Below are 23802 nucleotides of genomic sequence, written 5' to 3'. Positions count from 1 at the left end.
GAGACTGCCTGTATGAGAAATGGAAAAATGAAGAAAAGATGTTGGCAAGCCACTTTTGAAAATGTTGCCAAGAAAACTGCAGATACCCATCCCATGGATATCAGGGGACAGTATTAACTCAATAGTCCATAACATCATCAGTCTCTACATAGATGAAATCAAGCTTAAGAATGAATAAAATAAGTGTTATCTGCAATTGGGGAATGGTTACATAAGTTTTATATCATATATTTATTTTTCTCTTTCTGGGTCATATGAAAACCTAGCTCAGTACACAATTCACATTTCTTTAAAATGCAATGACATGTGACCACAAAGTCTTGAAAAAGCGACTTTGATGTCCTTGTTTCTCATGCTGTAGATTAATGGATTCATCATGGGTGGAACAATGGAATACATTATTGTAATTATGAAATCAAGACGGGGTGGACTATCAGATATGACCCTAAAATAAGCAAAACTAGCAGTAAAGAAAAATATGGAGAAAACAATAATGTGTGGTAGGCAAGTAGAGAAGGCTTTTGTTCTACCTTCAGCTGAAGGAATTCTCAGAACGGCAGAGAAGACATGCGCATAAGTCAGAAAGACAAAAATAAAACAACCCAGTGGAAATGTAGCACTGAAGATCATAACTCCAATTTCATATATATATGAACCAGAACAAGTAATCTTAAGTAAATATGGGATTTCACAGTAAAACTGATTAATAATCTTAGAACAGAAAGGAGTAAGAAAAGTGACTGTACTGTGTAATGAAGCATTGAGAAAGCTGGCTGTCCATACACTGCCTATCATTTTGGTGCAGGTCTTCCTGTTCATTATCATTTCATATTGTAAAGGGTTACAAATGGCAATATACCGATCATAAGCCATCACAGTAAGGAGGAATACATCACAGGTCAAGAAAAAGATGAAGAACATAACTTGGGCAACACATCCAGCATGAGAAATAGTCCTAGTATTCATAAGAGAATTAAAAACGGCTTTGGGGACAATGACTGAAATGGACCCAATGTCTTGCATGGCTAAAATGAACAGGAAGAAGTACATGGGGGTGTGAAGGTGGTGGTCAAAAACAATAGCAAAGATGATGACAAGGTTCCCTGATAATGTCATTAAATAGAGTATCAGTAGTAAAGACACGTGCATAATCTGTAGCTCCCAAATTTCTGAGAATTCCCAGAGAAGAAAATCAGATGTATCATTATTCATTCTTAATAATGATATTCCTAGAAAGAGAAGGAAAAGGAATTGTTAAAATATTTCTATTCAATACCATTTGTTAATTGGAGAGTATTGAATCAATGTTTAGAGAAGATTAGATTATACCTTGGTTCCTCATATTTATTAAAATGTTCTGAGCAAAAGAGGTATGTAATTGTGTTTTCTTAAAGTTCAAGGTGTCAAGTCTTATGCTATTATTTTATAGTCTTGGGCTTAGAGATCTTTGAAATATTTAACTTGTTTAATAGATTTTTCTAACACTGATTTCATCAGAAACGGGCACCTAAAGAAATCAGTTCTTTTTATCAGGTCATAGAAAAACTACTGGAAGTTTGATTTGAATACATATACGTTCAACTGTGTCAGTGTAACATATCTGAAGTTGTTATCTTAACACTCTCATATTTTGAGTGACCATCACACCTTTACCTTGTTCTACAGAAAATGGGGATTATGAAGAATGGCTTCAAATCAGACTCCTCAAATCAATGACACAACTTCATTTCAGTTAAGCACTCTATATGGTCACCTTGTTTAGAACATGAGTGATTTTTTAATGAGTCCATTTTAAATACTGTCAAAGGCCTTGATTCTAAAAGTATTTTTAAATGATAACACATTTCAATTGATTTAAAGAAAATAATTGAAATCAAATTACAGGAAGCCATAGTAAATCTTGATAAACAGTCAAATCTCAGCTTTTAAACTGAGTGAGGAATGTTTGAACAATCACTGAGGGTATGAATTGTGGGGAAATTTCTTAGATTTACTTAACTTAGAGCATATGCTGTTCCAGTGCTATTGATTTTTATCTCTCTACTCAAATAAATGTTCCTAAAGAATATAAGCAAATAACACTTTTAATCTATATTTTGTTGGGATTTTAATTTGGACAGATAGCTAAGATTTATGAATATTTAAAATAAAAATGGACAAAAAAGTACAATTCAAAGTATAAATAAGTGAATGGCTTACCATCTTTATCCACATGTATTCTTCCAGATTTCTTTATTTGTTTTCTTATTGTCTTTCTAAAGCCATCAGTGAGATTTTATATAGCACTGAATTTTCATGAGATTTTATCTAATTTTTCTTGCCAATTCCCCAAAGATAAAAAAACACCCAACTATCTCCATTGCTACCATAAAAATCTACTATGCAATGTATTAAAAAAAAAATAGCAGCAGCTCCTTAAATCATCACCCAAGTGTTTTTATTATGATAATGAGCAAAGAGAGACAGGGGATTAATTTGCAGATTCAGTAATGAAAAATAGATGAGCAACAAATCTATGTTTTTATGTGCTGAAAATTTAAGCTTTCTCAATTATGTAATATTTTACTTACAGAACAACTTCTATCATTTATTTTGGTTTTATAGGGTGGCAAGTTCAAATTCAACATAATTACTGTTACTTAATACTCAGAAGAATTTTGTAGCTATTCATGCAGCATGGAGCTCTGTTCTGAGTTCTTTATATATTATTAATCCCTAAAAATTCTTCTCTGCACTTTTCAAACATATTTGTTGTACATTATCTTAAAAATCAAACATTAATAAACAATTTGGTAGGTAGGAGCTGTTCCCCATTTCTTTCTTTCTTTCTTTCTTTCTTTCTTTCTTTCTTTCTTTCTTTCTTTCTTTCTTTCTTTCTTTCTTTCTTCTTTAAATTTGGCAATCAAAATGGAAAGATTAATAATGAAAATACAGTGGGAACACTTTATGCTTGTAAGTAATGTAACATGTTCATGTTTCTGTCTATCTCCATCCGTCCGTCCATCCATCCATCCATCCATCCATCCATCCATCCATCCATCCATCCATCCATCCATCCATCCATCCATCCATCCATCCATCTATCTATCTATCTATCTATCTATCTATCTATCTATCTATCTATCTATCTATCTCCTTCCCTCCCTCCCTACCCCCTCTTTCTCACTTTGATGACTGATGATTTCAAGAATCATTTTGCTGTTTGTCCTTTATACCTCCAAAAGTCACAAAATTGTGTCCACACCTTTTATCTGTTCAAAATTGTCATTTTCCTTTAAGTCTCATTGACGTGGGTGGAATAAATGGGTTTAATTTTTCTCATAAATATTGACATAGCTCCAAACTAAAGAAATATGAAAGAAGCCCATTAGATGAATTCAATCATATTCAATATTGGAGGATTTATAGTACCATGTATAGACCATGTTTCCCCAAAATAAGACCCCACTGAGTTGTTGAGGAAGGTTGTTAGTGTCCTGTTGATTTTGTATAAGCCAGGTGTTCACAGATCTATGTGTGTGGCACTGATGACTTGAACCTCTGGTGTTGCTCCTTTGAGTTCTGCTCATGTGTTTGCCCATAAAGCTCTGTAGCTCAGTGGCTATAATTCCTGATTGAACTTTCAATGTTCTAGAATCGTAAGTTATTGGCTAATAGTTGGGTGTAGATGTTCCCTTGTAGAGGTCTCTCATGATTAACCCTATTCTTTCTAATAGCCAGTCTGGAAGGAAGTCTAGGAGTTGATTCTGTATGCCAGGCATTTACACATTGCTGTTAATTTCTTTAGCCAATGGTTAGCCACTCTTGGATGCCTGCTATTCTGTTTGTGACTGGGGGTTTCATCAGTATAGTAGGACCACTATTAAGCCATGTGTTTAGTGATACTGGGAACAGGAGTGAGCTAGCAGACATAGTAAAAGCTGGATTTCTTCTCAATTTATTTTCATCTCTCTCCTTAAATAAAAGCGCCTGAAAAAAATCATTTATCTACAGCAGCTAAAACTTATATTAGAATTGGTATTTTGTTGGAATAAAGGGAAAGAAAAATTTACAATGTTTAAAGAAAAAAGGGGAAAATAATGGATAATACAAAATAAATTTAAGAGAATGACTATCTTCACCCATCTTTATTTGTACAATTCCCTTGATCTTTTTCTCCTGATGTCTTTCTAAATACATCATGATATATATTATAGCACTGAGAGTTGATGCATTTTTTTCTTACCATTTCCCCCTAGATTAAAAAAAGCCATTTTAAAATAATAAAAAAGATTCTTTGGGTCATTGCCCAAGCGTCTGTATTATTTTAATGAGGAGGGATGGCAGGATTCACTTTCAAACATTAACAACAACAACAATAACGATAATAATAATAATAATAATAATAAAAACAACAACAATAATATTAAATCTGATTCTAATACTGGATTGACAAAGATCACATTATGGACTAGTTTTGTGTCAGTGGGCTGAGTGGGAATGGGCTTCCATTCCACCGTTGGGTGAGAGACTGGATTGAAAATGGGGTTTTACCTGTAAGCACATCAAGGTGAGGCCATCCCCACCCTGGATGAGAACAGGGATGATGGAATATGGGAAAATCTAATGTAAGAAAAGGTAAGACTGATATTGCATTTGGCTTCTTGTGCTCAGCACTGAGATCTGGTTTCTGAAGCTTCAGTTGTTCTGGATTATGGTCCTGCTGTTTCATCTTTTTTACATCGTGGTGACCAAAACTGGATGCAGTATTCCAAGTGTGGCCTTACCAAGGCATTGTAGAGTGGTATTAATACTTCATGTGATCTTGATTCTATCCCTCTGTTAATGCAGCCTAGCACTGTGTTGGATTTTTTGGCAGCTGCAGCACACTGCTGGCTTATATTAAAATGATTGTCCACTAGGATTCCGAGATCCCTCTCAGTTACTACTATTGAGCAAGGTACCCCCTATACTATACCTGTACATTTGTTTTTTTTTGCCTAAATGTAGAACCTTACTTTTTTCACCATTTAATTTAATTTTGTTAGATAGCGCACAGTGTTCAAGTCTGTCCAGATCCTCCTGTATCCTAAGCCTGTCTTCTGGAGTGTTGGCTATTCCTGCCAGCTTGGTGTCGTCTGTAAATTTGATGAGTTCCCCATCTATCCCCTCATCCAGATCATTGATGAGGATATTGAAGAGCACTGGGCTGAGAACAGAGCCCTGGAGCACCCCGCTACACACTTCCCTCTATGTAGATACGGTTCCATTGAGGACGACATGCTGGGTATGGTCGGTCAGCCAGCTACGAATCCATCTGGTGGTGATGCTATCTAACCCACATTTTTCTATCTTATCAAGTAGTAGGTTGTGATCTACTTTGTCAAATGCCTTACTGAAGTCTAAGTAAATTATATCCATAGCATTCCTCTGGTCCACTAATTTTGTCACTTGGTCAAAGAATGCAATAAGATTTGTCTGGCATGATCTATTTTTGACAAACCCGTGTTGGCTTTTAGTAATAACTTTGTTTGCCTATAGGTGTTCGCTGATTTGTTGTTTGATTATCTTTTCCAGAATCTTCCCAGGTATTGAGGTCAGGCTGATAGGTCTGTAATTTCCTGGGTCCTTTTTTCCCTTTTTTGAAGATGGGAACTACATCAGCTCTTTTCCAATCCTCTGGTAGTTCCCCAGTGCTCCAGGATCTTTGAAAAATATAGTTCAGTGGTTCTCAGATCACATCTGCCAGTTCCTTAAGAACCTTGGGGTGTAATCTATCTGTCCTGGTGATTTGAACTCATCTAGGCTGGACAGGTGTTCACTTGCCATTTTCTTGCCTATCTTAACTTGTATTTCTATTTTGGTTTTATGGCACTATTTTTGATAGATTGGTCTCTTTTTTCCTTTTGTGTAAAGACAGATGCAAAAAAGGACTTAAATAGTTCTGCTTTCCCCCTGTTGCTTGTCACCTTCTTGCCACTTTCACCCACTAATGGACCAATCGTTTCCTTCACTGTTTTCTTGTTCATTACATGTTGAAAGAAGCTTTTTTTGTTATTTTTGGCTTTGGTTGCAAGCCTTTGTTCATTTTGAGATTTAGCTTTCCTCACTTTGTCTTTGCAGGCTCGGGCTATTTGCTGATATTCTGATTTAGTTATGTGTCCCTCTTTCCACTTTCTATACCTGTCCTTTTTATCTTTCAATTGATCAGAGAGAGAATGAAAATCTAAAGTGTCTCAATTTTATATTTTAGTTATAGATTAAGAATGACATATCAAATTTTTCTATCATTTATTTTGGTTTTATAAAAAAAAGTTTCTATTCATATAACATGTTGTATAATTGCCCTTAGAAAGTGAGATGATTTGGATTCTTTTTAAAATAATATGCAGAATTATTTTGAGTTGTTTGTGACATAAGTTACTTGAAACTCACTTTGCTTTCATATTTTCTACGTATTATTTTGAAAATTCAAGATTGACAAATATTTTGCTGAGTGGGATTTGATCCTAGCAAAATTTTGGAAAAGTTGCAATTAAAATGGGAAGATTTATTATGAAAAAAATAATATTACACTTGTAGGTAATGTAACATGTCCCCTCCTCACTCTGCCTCTGCCTCTGCCTCTGTCTCTGCTCTGCTTTTCTCTCTCTCTCTCTCTCTCTCTCTCTCTCTCTCTCTCTCTCTCTCTCTCTCTCTCTCTCTCTCTCTCTCACACACACACACACACACACACACACAGAGAGAGAGAGAGAGAGAGAGAGAGAGAGTCTACACAGATACACAAATATTTCAAGAAACATTTTGCATAGTTTTTATTTCATACCTAAAAATGTAAGGAAATTGTTTTGCAAATGAGCTGAAGGAGTTACAACTTTCCAAAATTTCATTCCCTCATAAATGATGGCTCCTGGATTTTGGACATATTCCTCAAATCTGAGACAACTATGTATTTTGTGGGTTCTTTTCTCTGTGTGGTAACCTTGAATAGGCAGCATTTTACTGGCTAAATTTCTTCTTTTTGAATACGCAAAACATTGGAAATCTGATATTCAACCAAATATATATTTTCTTCCTAGTTTTTTTTTTAAATGTGTGAATGAAATTGGAGCAACACAAAAATCATTGGCCATGTTACCACCACCATGCTCAAGAGTTTATTGAAGCCTGGCATTCCACAAGCAATTCCATCAACAGACATATTGATCTACAACCGGCATATGAACCCCTCAGAATCTAAATCAATCGAATAGCATCTGGAGACAGCACCAAACCTCAAGCCCTTCTTCCCCGCCAACAGTTTACCTTCCAATGATGCTGACTTGATGTAATCTCTCCATCACAAGACCCGCCACCAGCCTCCCTCTGATGACTCACTCCTGACCCCCTAATTCACACCCTCCAATGACCCTTATCTGATGTACCTCCCCATCACAAGCCTCTCTCTGATGACTCACACCTGGCCCATCACAAGACCCTCATTTGACACTCCTACACCTGAAACCCTTATATATTTATATTTATATATTTACAAATATTTATATGCCGCCCAATCCCAAAGGACTCAGGGCGGCGTACAAGATTAAAAACAGTCATAAAACAATAAATTAATCCAGTCATACCGCAAGTCCGATCATATCCCGGCCCCCCGGGGACATCAGTCCCAGGCCTGCCGGAACAGGAGAGTTTTAACGGCTTTCTTAAAGGCCGGCAGGGTGGGAGTAGTTCGAACCTCGGGGGGAAGTTGATTCCACCAGGTCGGAGCCACCACAGAGAAGGCCCTTCCCCGGGGGCCCGCCGGCCGACATTGTCTGGCCGACGGGACCTGAAGGAGGCCCAATCTATGAGACGTCACCGGTCTCTGGGAGCTGTACGGCAGAATGCGGTCCTGTAGGTAACCTGGCCCTATGCCATGAAGGGCTTTGAAGGTGATTACCAACACCTTGAATTGCATCCAGAGACCCACAGGAAGCCAGTGCAGCTCACGGAGGATAGGTGACACGTGGGCGTACCTTGGCGCGCCCACAATCGCTCTCGCGGCTGCATTCTGAACCAACTGCAGCCTCCAAATGCCCTTCAAGGGTAGCCCCATGTAGAGCGCGTTACAGTAATCCAGTCTTGAGGTGAAAGGGCATGAGTGACTGTGAGTAAAGCCTCCCGGTCCAAATAAGGCCGCAACTGGTGCACTAGGCGAACCTGTGCAAAGGTCCCCCTGGCCACAGCCGATAGATGTTGTTCCAAATTTAGCTGTGAGTCCAGGAGGACACCCAAGTTGCGTGCCTGCACTGAGGGAGGTAAATTTGCCCCCCCCCAGGACTAAAGATGGACCATCCAGTTGGCCTTTGGGAGGCAAGACCCAGAGCCACTCGGTCTTGTCAGGGTTGAGTCTAAGCCTGTTCACCCCCATCCAGACCCTCACATCTTCCAGGCACCGGCACATCATGTCGACTGCTTCACTGAAAGGACACGGGGTGGAGATATACAATTGGGTATCATCCGCATACTGATGATACCTCACCCCGTGTCACCGAATGATCTCTATAAGTAGAACACTGACACAGACATTCACTAAACACCACTGAAAATGTTACCTAGCCTCGTAATGAAATGTTTGGAAACTAACCCTCAAGCTTGGAGTATGAACCTTCACCCTCAATGTCTTCAGTGCTTGAAGGAAATTTGATCAAAGCTATATCTCCCAGATAATATATATCTTGCCTAAAGTGAATTGAATCAAACAAGTCTACTCTCTATGCACTAAACTATTAATAGAATCAAACTTTTTCCTACTTCTTTTTTTAGCAATCTGATGAAAGGGAATTTTAAATATACTGGAAAATATAGGTTTAATTAAATCTTAATATATATTTTTTATTTATTTAAAAGTTTTATAAATTTATTACAATATAAACCCCCCACCCCTTCCCCCCTCCCCCACTTCCGAGAGCTGATTACAGGATAAAAAATAAAATAAACAGGCGTAATCTAACTAACATAAACCAACTATACTATCAATCAAAACCATAACACACTTTAACTCCTTCTCAAAACAAATATTAACAAATTAAGTAAAAAATAATAAGATAATTAAAACTAATAATAATTATCTAAAATCTGCTCAAAAGCAAGATAATACTTTTCAATCTCATACTTCTTCTGAATGTAATCAATCCATCTTCTCCAAACCATAATATATTTTTCTTGTGAATGATCCTTCAAATAGGCGGAGATTTTCGCCATTTCTGCTAAATTAGGCACTTTAAGTATCCATTCTTCCAGAGTAGGCAATAAGTTTTTCTTCCAATATTGCCCCACCAATAATCTTACAGCTGTTATAAGGTTCAACATCAAACTAGTTTCTTTAACGTCAAAGTCTACAATAATACCCAACAAAAATAATTGCGGAGTAAACTTTATCTTTCTCTTAAAAATCTTTTGAATATTCCACCAAATCTTAATCCAAAAAGCTTTAATATCTCTACAAGTCCACCAAATATGAAAATAAGTTGCATCTAAATTTCCACATCTCCAACATTTGGGTTGTAAATTCGGATATATGCGGGATAACTTTTGGGGATCCAAATGCCATCTATAAAACATTTTTTTTAATTTTTATTTTTAACCAACAAGACAAAACAGAACAAAGCAACACATAACACACATACACAAACAATATATACTTCCTTTTTTACAGCAATTACGTAACGGTAATCTAATATTTACATTTCCCCCTTATTCTTCTTTAAATATTTGTCCTTATAGTCCCATTATTTCTTATTTACATTTTTCTTCCTTCATGTGTACACATATTTTCACTTTTGACCTTTCCATATTTATTCTCCTCTGTTATTTCTAGTCTCCAACCAGACATACATCTTGTTCCATACTATATAATACTCTGTGTCTTCCTTTTCTTTTATCTCTTTTGTTAATTTGTCCATCTCAGCACAGTCTAGGATTTTTCTTATTACTTCTTCCTCTGATGGTATATTCTCATTTTTCCAGCACTGTGCATATGCTATTCTTGCCGCCATTATTATATGTAAAATTAAGTACCATATTTCTTTACTATATTTACTATTTAAAATACCCAACAAAAAGATCTCTGGTTTCCAGTCTACAGGTTGGTCTATTATTTCTTGAATCCATTTTCTTATTGCAGACCAGTATTTTTTTGCAACTGGGCATGTCCACCATAGATAATAATATGTTCCATGTACTTTTTTACATTTCCAACATGTTGGCAAGTTATTCTGGAACATCTTGGCAAGCTTTGCAGGTGGAAGATGCCATCTATAAAACATTTTCAACTGGTTTTCCTTGAATGCCGCCAACATAGTCAATTTTATATTTATTTCCCATATTTTTTCCCATTTCTCCAATTCTATATTATATCCGAAATTTTTTGCCCATCTAATCATTGTGTCTTTGACAACCTCGTCTTCCATTTTATATCTCAATAGATATTTGTATAAATTGCTAATTAATTTTATTTCTGTTCCATGTATAATTTTATCCAATTCTTGCGGCTCTTTTTGGATTTCATATAATTTTTTGTCCTCTGTATATTTAGATTGAATTTGTGTAAATGTCCACCAATCAATCTCTCTGCCAATGTCTTGTTCCAATTCTTGTTTTGTTTTCAAATTTCCCTGTTCATTTACTAATTCCTTGTATCTAATTATCTTATTTATATCCAATAGATTTGGGTATTTCAAAGCTTCTGCTGGGGATAACCACATTGGAATTCTTGTATAATGTTTTTGTTTTATTTTTTCCCAAGTCTGTAGCAATGCACTCCTAACTATGTGTCTTTGAAAATATCTGTGTATTTTATGTTTTTCGTCCCATAGAAATGCATGCCACCCTGCTTGCAAATCATGTCCTTCTATTAAGACTCTAGTATTTTTCAAATCCATCCAATCTTTTAGCCAAGTTAAGCTTGATGCTTGGTAGTATATTTCCCATTCTGGTAACGCCAATCCCCCTTTATCTTTCGTGTCTTGCAAGAGTTTTAATTTAATCCTGGGTTAAAATTTTGTATTATTTTCTTTTTTTCTTCCCGTCTATATTGTACTGTTCCACTTTCATCTTGTAGTTGGTATATTGTTCTTTTGCCTTTTTCTTTTTTTAATTTATAAGCCAACCATCAACCAGTTTTATTGCATTTTCAAAGTAATTTTGTTTTATCATCCTGATTTTCTGTGCCATTTCTTTTTGTGTTGTCAGGTTAATCTTGTGTTTTATAATATTCAATTTTCTTTTATCTTTTTGTTTTGTGGGTCCTTCTGTAGATCACCTTCTATTTTTTTAATTTTTCTTGTAATTTCCCTTGTTGAAGTCTCCTATCTTTATTTTTCTTTGAGTTGTATGCAATTGTCAATCCCCGTATGTAAGCTTTTGTAGTATCCCACAAATTTTGTGTTGATGTCTCTTCCTTTTTATTTACCTGAAAAAATAATGTCAACTCCTTTTCTAGCATCTGTATATATTGTTTATCTTTACATAGTCTTTGATTCATTGACCATCTTTTTTTCTGTTTCTGGCCTTTCCATTTTATTATTATTGGGTTATGATCCGCCCAATCATTAAGCCCTATTTCAATTTCCTCTATCCCTTTTTGTACATCTGTTGTTGCCCAAGCCATATCGATCCTAGACCAAGACTGATGTGGATACAAGTAGAACCTATATTGTTTGTCTGATCTGTGTGTCTCTCTCCATATATCCTGAAGATTGAGTTCTGTTACCCTATCAAAGAATGATTTTGGTAATATATTTTTCTTCTTTTTATTCTTTTTACTACTCTTATAATCTTTCTTAACATCAACTATTGCATTTAGATCCCCAATCATACAAATATTTTCGTAATCCAGATCCACTAGTTTCTTATGTACCTTTTTAAAAAAATCTTGTTGATTATTATTTGGTGCATATACTGCCGTTAATAAAATTTGTTTTTGCTCTAATTCTATTTCCAACATTAAAATTCTCCCCTCTTCATCCAAATATATTGATTTTGATTTTATTTTTTCTTTGACATATATAGCAATTCCTCCTTTCTTGTTTTGTGCTAAGGTTGTGTATAGTGTTCCTAATTTTACATTCTCTGGTAATTTTCTATATGAACTTCCTGAAGACATATCACATCTGCATCCAATTTCCTTAATTTGTTAAATGTTTGTGCTCTTTTTCTTGGTATATTTAATCCATTAATGTTTACAGAGAAGAGCTTAATTGCATCTCCCATTTTTTACTTGATCTATTTTCTTTATGCTTCTTGTCTCTATTACTCTTCCTTTTGCTCCTTCTCTTTCTAACCTTTCTCTTTCTTGTATCTTTTGTATTTCTCTCTCTCATTCGACTTCCTCTAATACTTCTTCATCTTGACTTTTACTCTCTGACTCTTCCCTACTTTCTTGTTCTTCTCCCTGTGTAAAGTAATGTTCATAAAAGTCCTGCACTTTCTCAAGTGTATCTATCTTATATTTTTTTCCTGCCAAGTTAGAAATATGCCTTCAGGTATTAACCATCGAAACATAACTTTATATTTAATTAATTGGGTCATTAGAAATTGGTATTCTCATCTCTGGTTTTGTATACTACGTGGTATTTGTTTTAATACAATTATTTCTTTACCCTTATATATTATTGGTTCATCTCTTGTTTTTTTATATATTTCATCCCTTATTGATCTTCTAGTAAACCTTATATGGACCTCTCTTGCCAATCTATGCCTTCGTGCATAATTTGTATATACTCTATATATTTTGTCTATGTCTCTTCCTACTTCCTGTTTTTCCTTGCCTATTATCTCCGCCAACATCTCCACCATCTTCTCTCCCAAATCTTCTTCCTTTTCCTCCACAATATTTTGGAATCTTAGAAAGAACGAAGCTTTATTCATTTCCAAAAAAGCAATCAATTCAGTCAACTCCCTATTTACCTGCTCAGATTTCTGTACCATCCTTTCTATTTTGCTATCAACATGCTCCATTTTTATTTTGACTTTTTGGATTCTTTGTTCATTTTTCATCATTGTTTGTTGTATATTGCCTATCTTATCATTCATATTTTTAATTTCATCTCTCATTTCTCCAATATCATTCTTAATTTCTTTGTGATATGTTTTCGTTTCTTCATGATTGTTTGTTATTGCTTCTTGGGTCATCATCATTGTTTCCTGAATCATTTGTAGAGTTATCTGCATGCTCTGTGGGTTCATTGCCAATTCTGCTTTTTCTTTCCCCAACATGGTCGCTATCATTCTTTGACCTGTAGGAGAGGCCATTATAGGTGTGGGATTTGTAACTGTTTTTTTTGCCAACTCTAATTGTTGTTGCAGTACTTGTCATTTTTATTATTTGAATAATATTTCTCCACTTTTGCATATACCAATTTATGGCAAGTTATTTTTGTTGATCAAGTTAGTTTTCAATCTATATAGTCTAAGCTTAAATATGCAAATGTATATATAATATAGATAGTAAAGAATATATATATATATATATATATATATATATATATATATATATATATATATAATATTTCTAATTATGTATCAATATATATGACTATAATATCTTTATAGAACGTTATTCTTAGGATTAACATTGAAAAGTAAAATTATAAGTAGAGTTGTACCTTTCCTTATCCCACTGTTTATCTGGTACAATTTATAATACTCTAAACACCTCTTATATATATTTCTATAGCACTACACACGATGCATATACATATACTATTATCTAAGTATTATCACCACTCTTAATTTCATTCACTATTACTCTTATTTGAATAATCACCTGTCTATATTTCTTTACAATACTATAATTACTTTCTCACTATTTAGTTCAATTACACAATTATGCTTATTTCTATTTCATTAATACAATTCATTTACTTCATTACTTTTAATACATTGCCTGATGCCCCTTTTCTATTGTAACTTAGTCACTGCTTGTATATGAGTGCTACAATATTGCATCAGCCTTTTTTTCCCCTCTGTCTCAATTTAATATATCCACCGATCCACCAAATGTCACCTCTTCTTTCTTCTTCTATATATCCAATATTTCCAAAACATCCACTCGTCACTTTACCCAAATATATGTCAGTTAAAGTCCAAATTTCAATGCAGTTTGTTCTTCAAAAGTAGGTTCTACTAAGTAGTATTAAATTTCTCCGTTGTTTCACTTCACCTTTTAATCCTTATGTTAATTTTTCAAAGTCCTTCTTAATCACCCTTTATTGCCTCCAACCATCCTTTCTCCAGTCCTTTCTCTGGTTTCAGTCTCTACTTTTTACAGTTCTTAAATTCCAGTCTCTCACATTTAAACTTTACTGTGGGCTCTCTGCTTCTTCACACTGCTCTCATTCTGCTCTATTGCTCCCTTCTCCACTCTGTTCCAATTCCACAGTTGCTGCTGTGTTTCTCTCCTTATAGCTTTGCTTTTTTTGGCGTCTTCTCTAGCCAAATGTTCTCACCTCCTTCAGGGGTTTTCCTTGTCTCTGTTACGAAGCTGTAAATTCTACTTTTCACTCCCTCTCAGACCGCCACCATCGCTCCAGGCCAGCCTTAAAGACCAGCTTCTTCTTCGCCAATTTTAAAAGAGATGCTCCTTTCTGCTCGGGTGTTTGCTTTCCACCCGGCTTCTCTGAAGCTTCCTCTGAAGGAATTCTCAGAACGGCAGAGACATGCGCATAAGTCAGAAAGACAAAAATAAAACAACCCAGTGGAAATGTAGCAGTGAAAGGGGCGTTGTCTTACCTGAATGCCTTTTCTCAGCATGATGATGGAGAATCCACGGATGGGTTGTCTTAATCTATCTGCTCCAATTAGACTAAGTCTGAAATTTAGTACCACCCCCTCTGTGACAACTGCACCCCAGTTTTAGGCTAAGGCGATACTCAGACTTTAGTCCGACGCGTCTGAACAATATGGGAACCAGGCCAACTGACCTAATGGGAGGGAGTGGATTCTCCATCATCATGCTGAGAAAAGGCGTTCAGGTAAGACAACGCCCTTTTCTCCAGCATGATTGGAGGAGAACCCACGGATGGGACATACCAAAGCCCTGTGTCCCTAGGGTGGGGAATTAGATTGGGCCTTGGTCCCATCCAACGTTAATGTGTGTTCTAGAACCTTGCGGCCAAATGAAGCCATAGAAGAGGCATATATATCCCTCTTGTAGTGACAGACAAAGGAAGAGGGTGATGCCCATGTTGCTGCTCTACAAATTACCTCTATGGAGGCCTGAGTAGACCAGGCAGCTGTAGTAGCTGCGCCCCGGTGGAATAGGCCATGATATGCCTGGGATCTCGCAGTGACTGAGACTTGTATGCCAGAGAAATACAAACTCTAATCCACCTGCATATTGTGGTTGAAGAAACCTTCTGACCTAGTGATGAAGGGTGATAGGACACAGAGCCTCTGTTCTGTGGAAAGATGAGGTTCTCTGTATATAACAATATAAGCCCTGTGCACATCCAATTTGTTCCACTGAACCTCTATGTCATTAGATGGGTTAGGACAGAAGTCCGGCAAAACTATTTCCTGAGATCTAGGATACAAGGACTTGACCTTAGGCCCGAAGGAGGGGCCTAGCCTAAGGGTTACCCTGTCCTTATGGAACGTACACAGGTCCTTCCTCACTGAAGAGTAGCCAGTTCAGATATCCTTCTCACTGAAGTTACAGCAACAAGAAATTCCACCTTCATCGATAACTGTTTAAACAAATCAGTGTCAATAGTTCAAAGGGTGCGAAACAAGAGCCTATAAACCTGATGAAGATCCCACGAGGGGTATCTATGTACAGTTGATGGTCTGACGTTGTTAGCTCCTTTTAGGAAGGAGCGTATCATAGGGTAATGTGTTAAGGATTCATTGCCACAGGAAATAACTGTGGCAAGTGCTGCTACCTGCCTGCGGATGGTGCTTGTGGAAAGCCCTTTGTCTAGACCATCCCTCAGGAACTCCAAGATAACTGGCATTGAAACCGCCAAAAGGTCAATTTTTCGAACTGAACACCAATTACAGGAGTCTCTCCATGTGGCATCGTATATTCTATTCGTCGAGGGTCGCCTGGATTGCTGAATCATAGCTATGACCCTTGACGAATATGAGTCTCAGCCTAAGGCCTGCCTCTCAAGTGCCAGACGGTTAACTGGAGTCATTGAGGGTCTGGATGGCGTAGTTCCCCCTGAATGTGGGAGATGCGATTTGCTGGGATCCTCCATGGAGATGATGCGGAGAGCTCCATCAGGTCGGCGACCAAGAGCGTCTCGGCCAATGTGGCGCAACCAGGAGGACCTCTGTTCGTTTGCGAAGGATCTTCCTGATCGTGGCAGGAAGAAACGGCAGAGGAGGGAAGGCATAGAGCAGTTCCCTGGGCCAGGGACTGAGGAGCGCATTTGTTCCCTCCGCTGATAGAGGTGGGAACCCGGAAAGGAATCTGGGAAGTTGTGAGTTGGTGGGGGAGGCAAAAGGTCTAAGGTTGGGGAACCAAACCTGTCCACGATCTCTCTGAACACCTTCGGATCCAGCTGCCATTCGGAATGGTCCATGGTTGCTCAGCTCAGTGAGTCTGCCTGCTGGTTGGTCACTCCAGATATGTGCTCCGCCATGATGGAGGCAAGATTCAGTTCCGCCCAGGACCCCAGCAATTTGGCCTCCTACATGAGAGGCCTGGACCTTGTCCCCCCTTGTCTGTTGACGTGGGCCTTGGCTGTAATGTTGTCGGTTAAAATCAGGACATGTTGGCCCTGTACTATATCGGTGAATCCCTTTAGGGCCATATGTATGGCTCTGAGTTCCAGCCAGTTTATATTGTTCTTTAGGTCCTGTTTGGACCACCGACCTTGAGCCCAGTGCGTGTGGAGGTGTGCCCCCCACCCAAACAGGCTTGCATCTGTGGTAATGGTAATCCTGTCTGGTTCTAATACTGCTCCCCGTGACAGCGCCGGGGAGTCCCACCATTTAAGGGAGTTCAAGTCTCTGAAATGGAAGGAGAAGCCATGTAATTCTCTGGCATGGAGGCGTGCCCATGGCACAATTTGCACGCAGGACACCGTCTTCCCCAGTAGCTGTGATAGGGAGGCCAATGTGACTACTCTGGCCCTTTGGATCCGACGTACAAGAGTCTGAATAGAGTTCCTTCGGTCCTGAAATAGGTAGACCGTACAATTGTCCGTGTCTATAACAGCACCCAAATGGAGGAGCCGGGTTGTTGTATGACTTTTCTGGAAATTAACAGAAAACCCGTGCTCCTGAAAGACCTTGATGGCTAGGGCGAGGTCTGACTGAGCATTTCGGAATGATGATGACTGAATTAGTATGTCATCTAAATAGTATTGAATTCTGATTGGAATTTGTCTAAGGTGGGCTGCGAGCACTCCAGTACCTTGTAAATACCCTCGGTGTTGATGAGAGGCCAAATGGTAGGGCTCTGTACTGGTAGTGGGCATAGCTGAATCTGAGGAATTTGCGGTTGTTAGGAAACATGTCTCAGTTAGGTCTATTGAGGTAAGAAAGTCACCTTGCCTGATGCTGGCCAGGATTGATTGAAGTGGTTGCATCTTAAACTTCTTATACCTCAAGTAAGGTTTAGACCTTTCAAGTCTAAGATTGCCCTCCAGCCCCCCAAGTCTTGGGGATGATGAAGAGGTTTGAGTAAAACCTTCGTCCTTCTTGGTCTTGTGTACTGGTTCAATTGCTCATATTTGTAATAAATGAGATATGGCCTCTGACATAAAGTCAGCCCTGGACCTGCTCGTTGGGATAGGGCAAGAGCGGAATTTGTCAGGTGGTTGAGAACAAAATTCTAGTCTCAAACCTTGCGTGACAGTGTCTAACACCCATGCATCTGTAGTGATGGCTGTCCAAGTGCTGGAATAAGGGGCCAGCTGGCATCTGTAGTGGTGACTGCCCAAGTGCTGGAATAAGGGGCCAGCTGGCTTCCTATTGGAAGTGAGACTGTGAGATCACTTGCCTCGTTTAGAGGAATGGCCCCTCAGCCTTGAAGGGGCCGCTTGGCCTGGATCTGTGGTCTGCTTCTGCATGCTGAATGATCCTGCTGTCGTTCTTGTCTCTGAAAGGAATAGAGGGATGCCTGGGCCCAGTCCCAGGATGGAGCTGGTCGAAAGGCAGCCTCCTGTAACTGCTCTGTGACATGAGTTAACCAGAGTTTTACGTTTGTCCTTACCTTCAGTTAAGTATGGTTCTAGTGCCTTACCAAAGAGATGTCCACCTGTGTAAGGTTTAGAGGCCAGACGCCACTTGGTCTTGGTGTCTGCTCGCCAATTCCTGGGCCAAAGGAGCCTTCATGCTGAGATGTCTGCAGCGATGGTCTGGCAGTGTATCTAGCCATGTGCAGAGAAGCGTCGGCTAGGTACTGGGATGTAGCCACTAATTTACCCAGATTTTGGTGAACTCTGAGCTGGTCCAGAGGGATCCTGTCCTGGAGCTCACGTAACCCAAGGGCTGAAGCCCTGTCGAAGAAGGCCATGGATGTTGCCGCCTTTGTTGCCCAGGCTGATGCCAGATGGGAACTACGCAATGCGGAGTCAATCTTTTTATCCTCCGCCCTAAGTGCCTCATTTATGTCCCAGGGATGTTAGCATTGTGAAACAATGAGTTCAAGGCTCCTCAATCTCAGGAATCTCCAATAGGAAGGCCAGAGAACGGGCAACATTGAATAATGTTCCCTCTACTGCACCGGGGCTTAAGAAGGATCCTAAGTTCTCCCATTGTTCTTGAACTATATTCAGAAAAGGGGAGGGCAGGGAATATTGTTCTGCGAGACTGAGGGCTCGGTGTATATGGCGTGGGGACCCTTGGACGTTGTAGGTGGGGTCTCCTGTTCTTGGGGGAGGTTTGCAGTAGTGCAGGCCCTGAGTAGCAGGGAATTAAAGAATGAATGGTCAAAGAGACCGACAGGAGGGGTGGGGTCAGAGGGAGTGATGCCCTCGTCCTCAAACAAAATCAGGCCAGATTGTTCAGCCCCTGTAGATTCCAAATCCGATGAGGGATCCTCCATCAAATCTGGAGACTGTGGATGATACGTGGCCTGGGGGGGTGGCTGTGGGGTGTTGGAGGCCATAAACTGAGCCACAGCCTGGGCTATCATGGACTGAAGGAGGTCCGGGTTCAAGGCCTGGTTCTCAGGAGAGCGAAGCCCTGCTGCAGTGGGAGTGAATGTGGCCTGGGGTCCTGGGGTGTCCTGGTTGGTTATGCCCCTCCCTGGGTCCCTCTTATGGTTAAATCTAATTGGGGAATTCCCCTGGGGGGAGACCAGGCCCCTGGGGCTGAGGCACAATGTGAGGAAAGGGGTTCAAAAATGGACCTTCCCATCGTGCCTGTCAGATCTGGAGAGGCCGCTCTCAGTCTTTGGGACTCCTCCTCCCTCTGTGGCTCCCTGCTTGGCCGGGCTCGCTTGGTGGTGTTCTTTCCACTTGCCTCTGTTTGGCGTTTCCTCTTGGCTGGCTCGCTGATTTTCTCTGCCATGATGAGTTGCTCTGGACTCAACCTTGGCAAAATGCCCCCCCCCTCGGGAGCCTGCAGAGATGATTCAACCCGTGAGGGGGGTGGGCGGGGAATTAATGGGCACCGCGTCCCTTGGGAGCGAACAGGCCCTCCCCGGTTCAACGCTGTAGTCTCGAAGCCTCTGCCACCGGTGATGAACACTGCCTTCAGGAGAAAGTCCAGGCAGTCTGGGCCTCAGTCACACACAAAATGGCCGCCGTGAGTCAATTCAAAATGGCGGCCACAGAGTTTGCGCCAAAAAAGCGGCAGTTAGAAGAAGGCCTTGAGGCCTGAGGCCTAAGCTGCGATTAGCCCTCGTTCTGAGGAATCACTTGGGCTCCTAACGCAGCGAATGGATTCCAAAAAAAAAAAGGCCATTAGAAGAAGAAGGCCTTGAGGCCTGTGGCCTAAGCTGCAATGAGTCCTCGTTCCAAGGAATTGCTTGGGCTCCTAACACAGCGAATGGATTACAATTAGGTGAGCTGAGAGAGGCTGAGGCAGGCCGAGGCCTAGTAAGGCCTCCAGGCTCTGAAAATTGGATCGGTGCCAAAAACTTTCTCCTGCTGCTGGGGCGGTCTGCTGAGGCCGAGGGACCTAGAAAAGGCTCCCTCCAGGCCTGATGAGCCTCGTCGTCCCTTGCGGAGTTCCCCAGTCAATTGGCAAGCTTACCCCTGTCTCTAAGGCCTCCAGGCTCTGGTTAGAAGAATGGAGCCTCTGATGCAGAGGAACGGCCCCTGGTAGGAGATTTCTCTTGCTTCTGGTAATCCAATTTTCAAGCTGATTGTGAAGCTGAAAGGCTCTCAAAGGGAGAAAGGGAAAGTTTCCCCCCCCCCAAAGGGAGGTTTTGTCAGCCTGTCAGCCTGCTAGGCTACAGGTTGGGATGAAATAAAATAGGAATACACAGTCTTCTGCTCCAGGAGCGAAGAAAAAACGTGTCTTAGAGCAAAGAGACTAAGTCTAAAACTGGGGTGCAGTTGGCACAGAGGGGGCGGTACTAAATTTCAGACTTAGTCTAATTGGAGCAGATAGATTAAGACAACCCATCCATGGGTTCTCCATCCAATCATGCTGGAGAAGATCATAACTCCAATTTCATATATATATGAACCAGAACAAGCACTCTTAAGTAAATATGGGATTTCGCAGTAAAACTGATTAATAATCTTAGAACAGAAAGGAGTAAGAAAAGTGACAGTGCTGTGTAATGAAGCATTGAGAAAGCTGGCTGTCCATACACTGCCTATCATTTTGGTGCAGGTCTTCCTGTTCATTATCATTTCATATTGTAAAGGGTTACAAATGGCAATATACCGATCATAAGCCATCACAGTAAGGAGGAATACATCACAGGTCAAGAAAAAGATGAAGAACATAACTTGGGCAACACATCCAGCATGAGAAATAGTCCTAGTATGCATAAGAGAATTAAAAACGGTTTTGGGAACAATGACTGAAATGGATCCAATGTCTTGCCTGGCTAAAATGAACAGGAAGAAGTACATGGGGGTGTGAAGGTGGTGGTCAAAAACAATAGCAAAGATGATGACAAGGTTCCCTGATAATGTCATTAAATAGAGTATCAGTAGTAAAGACATGTGCATAATCTGTAGCTCCCAAATTTCTGAGAATTCCCGGAGAAGAAAATCAGATGTATCATTATTCATTCTTAATATTCCTAGAAAGAGAAGGAAAAGGAATTGTTAAAATATTTCTATTCAATACCATTTGTTAATTGGTTGCTCATATTTATTAAAATGTTCTGAGCAAAAGAGGTATGTAATTGTGTTTTCTTAAAGTTCAAGGTGTCAAGTCTTATGCTATTATTTTATAGTTTTGGGCTTAGACATCTTTGAAATATTTAACTTGTTTAATAGATTTTTCTAACACTGATTTCATCAGAAATGGGCACCTAAAGAAATCAGTTCTTTTTATCAGGTCATAGAAAAACTACTGGAAGTTTGATTTGAATACATATACATTCAACTGTGTCAGTGTAACATATCTGAAGTTGTTATCTTAACACTATCATATTTTGAGTGACCATCACACCTTTACCTTGTTTTACAGAAAATGGGGATTATGAAGAATGGCTTCAAATCAGACTCTTCAAATCAATGTGACAACTTCATTTCAGTTAAGAACTCTATATGGTCACCTTGTTTAGAACATGAGTGATTTTTTAATGAGTCCATTTTAAATACTGTCAAAGCCCTTGATTCTAAAATTATTTTAAAATGATAACACATTTCAATTGATTTAAAGAAAATAATTGAAATCAAATTACAGGAAGCCATAGTAAATCTTGATAAACAGTCAAATCTCAGCTTTTAAACTGAGTGAGGAATGTTTGAACAATCACTGAGGGTATGAATTGTGGGGAAATTTCTTAGATTTACTTAACTTAGAGCATATGCTGTTCTAGTGCTATTGATTTTTATCTCTCTACTCAAATAAATGTTCCTAAAAAATATAGGCAAATAACACTTTTAATCTATATTTTGTTGGGATTTTAATTGGAACAGATAGGTAAGATTTATGAATATTTAAAATAAAAAGGGACAAAAAAGTACAATTCAAAGTATAAATAAGTGAATGGCTTACCATCTTTATCCACATGTATTCTTCCAGATTTCTTTATTTGTTTTCTTATTGTCTTTCTAAAGCCATCAGTAAGATTTTATATTGCACTGAATTTTCATGAGATTTTATCTAATTTTTCTTGCCAATTCCCCAAAGATAAAAAAACACCCAACTATCTCCATTGCTACTATAAAAAATTACTATGCAATGTATTTAAAAAAAAATAGGAGCAGCTCCTTAAATCATCACCCAAGTGTTTTTATTATGATAATGAGCAAAGAGAGACAGGGGATTAATTTGCAGATTCAGTAATGAAAAATAGATGAGCAACGAATCTATATTTTTATGTGATGAAAATTTAAGCTTTCTCAATTATGTAATATTTTACTTACAGAACAAGGATGGCATATTATCAACTCCTATCGTTTATTTTGGTTTTATAGGGTGGCAAGTTCAAATTCAACATAATTACTGTTACTTAATACTCAGAAGAATTTTGTAGCTATTCATGCAGCATGGAGCTCGGTTCTGAGTTCTTTATATATAAGTAATCTCTAAAAATGCTTGTCTGCACTTTTCAAACATATTTGTTGTACATTATCTTAAAAATCAAACATTAATAAACAATTTGGTAGGTAGGAGCTGTTCCCCATTTGTTCTTTCTTTCTTTCTTTCTTTCTTTCTTTCTTTAAAGTTGGCAATCAAAATGGAAAAATTAATAATGAAAATACAGTGGGAACACTTTATGGTTGTAAGTAATGTAACATGTTCATATTTTTGTCTATCTCCATCGATCTATCTATCTATCTATCTATCTATCTATCTATCTATCTATCTATCTATCATGTCTCTCCTTCCCTCCCTCCCTACCCCCTCTTTCTCACTTTGATGATTGATGATTTCAAGAATCATTTTGCTCTTTGTCCTTTATACCTCCAAAAGTCACAAAATTGTGTCCACACCTTTTATCTGTTCAAAATTGTCATTTTACTTTAAGTCTCATTGACGTGGGTGGAATAAATGAGTTTAATTTTTCTCATAAATATTGACATAGCTCCCAAACTAAAGAAATATGAAAGAAGCCCATTAGATGAATTCAATCATATTCAATATTGGGGGATTTATAGTACCATATATATACCATGTTTCCCCAAAATAAGACCCCACTGAGTTGTTGAGGAAGGTTGTTAGTGTCCTGTTGATTTTGTATAAGCCAGGTGTTCACAGATCTATGTGTGTGGCACTGATGACTTGAACCTCTGATGTTGCTCCTTTGAGCTCTGTTCATGTGTTTGCCCATAAAACTCTATAGCTCAGTGGCTATAATTCCTGATTGAACTTTCAATGTTCTAGAATCGTAAGTTATTGGCTAATAGTTGGGTATAGATGTTCCCTTGTAGGGGTCTTTCATGTTTAAGCAGTGTGAGTTTAAAGACTTGGAAGAAAGGCTGCACGGTCACTTTGTATGTGGATTAAGGAACAGAGACTTACAGCAGAAAATCTTTGCAAAAGAAGATATCTCTTTTCAAGATGCTCTGTGAGAGGTTACAGCAGAGGAAGCAGCCAACAGGGTAGTAAAGAATCTGCGGCCCACCAGGAGCCCTCCAGAGACAGCCACCCTCCACCAGGAGGACGTGCGAGAAGATTTGGAGGCAGATCCTGAAGAAGAGGTGGATAAGCTCTACCAAGCAGCTGGAAGAAGACAGAAGTAACATACAGAAA

The 23802-nt window shown here is 38.9% G+C and overlaps 1 protein-coding gene across 1 annotated transcript; it reads right to left on the bottom strand.

The window, feature by feature from the left end:
• Positions 1–202: 202 nt before the first annotated feature.
• LOC120320358 (putative olfactory receptor 14L1) lies at positions 203–2252 on the bottom strand. The gene is made up of 2 exons (XM_039369984.1): positions 2200–2252; positions 203–1229 (listed from the first exon to the last, which is right to left on the bottom strand). The coding sequence occupies exon 2, from the start codon at positions 1210–1212 to the stop codon at positions 280–282; it is 933 nt and encodes a 310-aa protein (XP_039225918.1). The 5' UTR covers positions 1213–1229; positions 2200–2252; the 3' UTR covers positions 203–279.
• Between the last annotated feature and the right edge of the window lie 21550 nt (positions 2253–23802).

Source organism: Crotalus tigris, unplaced genomic scaffold (assembly GCF_016545835.1).
Source record: "Crotalus tigris isolate CLP2741 ecotype Arizona unplaced genomic scaffold, ASM1654583v1 scf7180000021329.891317, whole genome shotgun sequence".
In the NCBI taxonomy this organism is placed as follows: domain Eukaryota; kingdom Metazoa; phylum Chordata; class Lepidosauria; order Squamata; family Viperidae; genus Crotalus; species Crotalus tigris.
Note: the sequence above shows the minus strand (reverse complement) of the source record. Positions and strands in the feature narration are given on the sequence as shown.

Bases quoted from the DNA above. Each gene is read 5' to 3' on its own strand.
- LOC120320358 (XM_039369984.1), bottom strand. From the start codon at position 1,212: ATGAATAATGATACATCTGATTTTCTTCTCTGGGAATTCTCAGAAATT.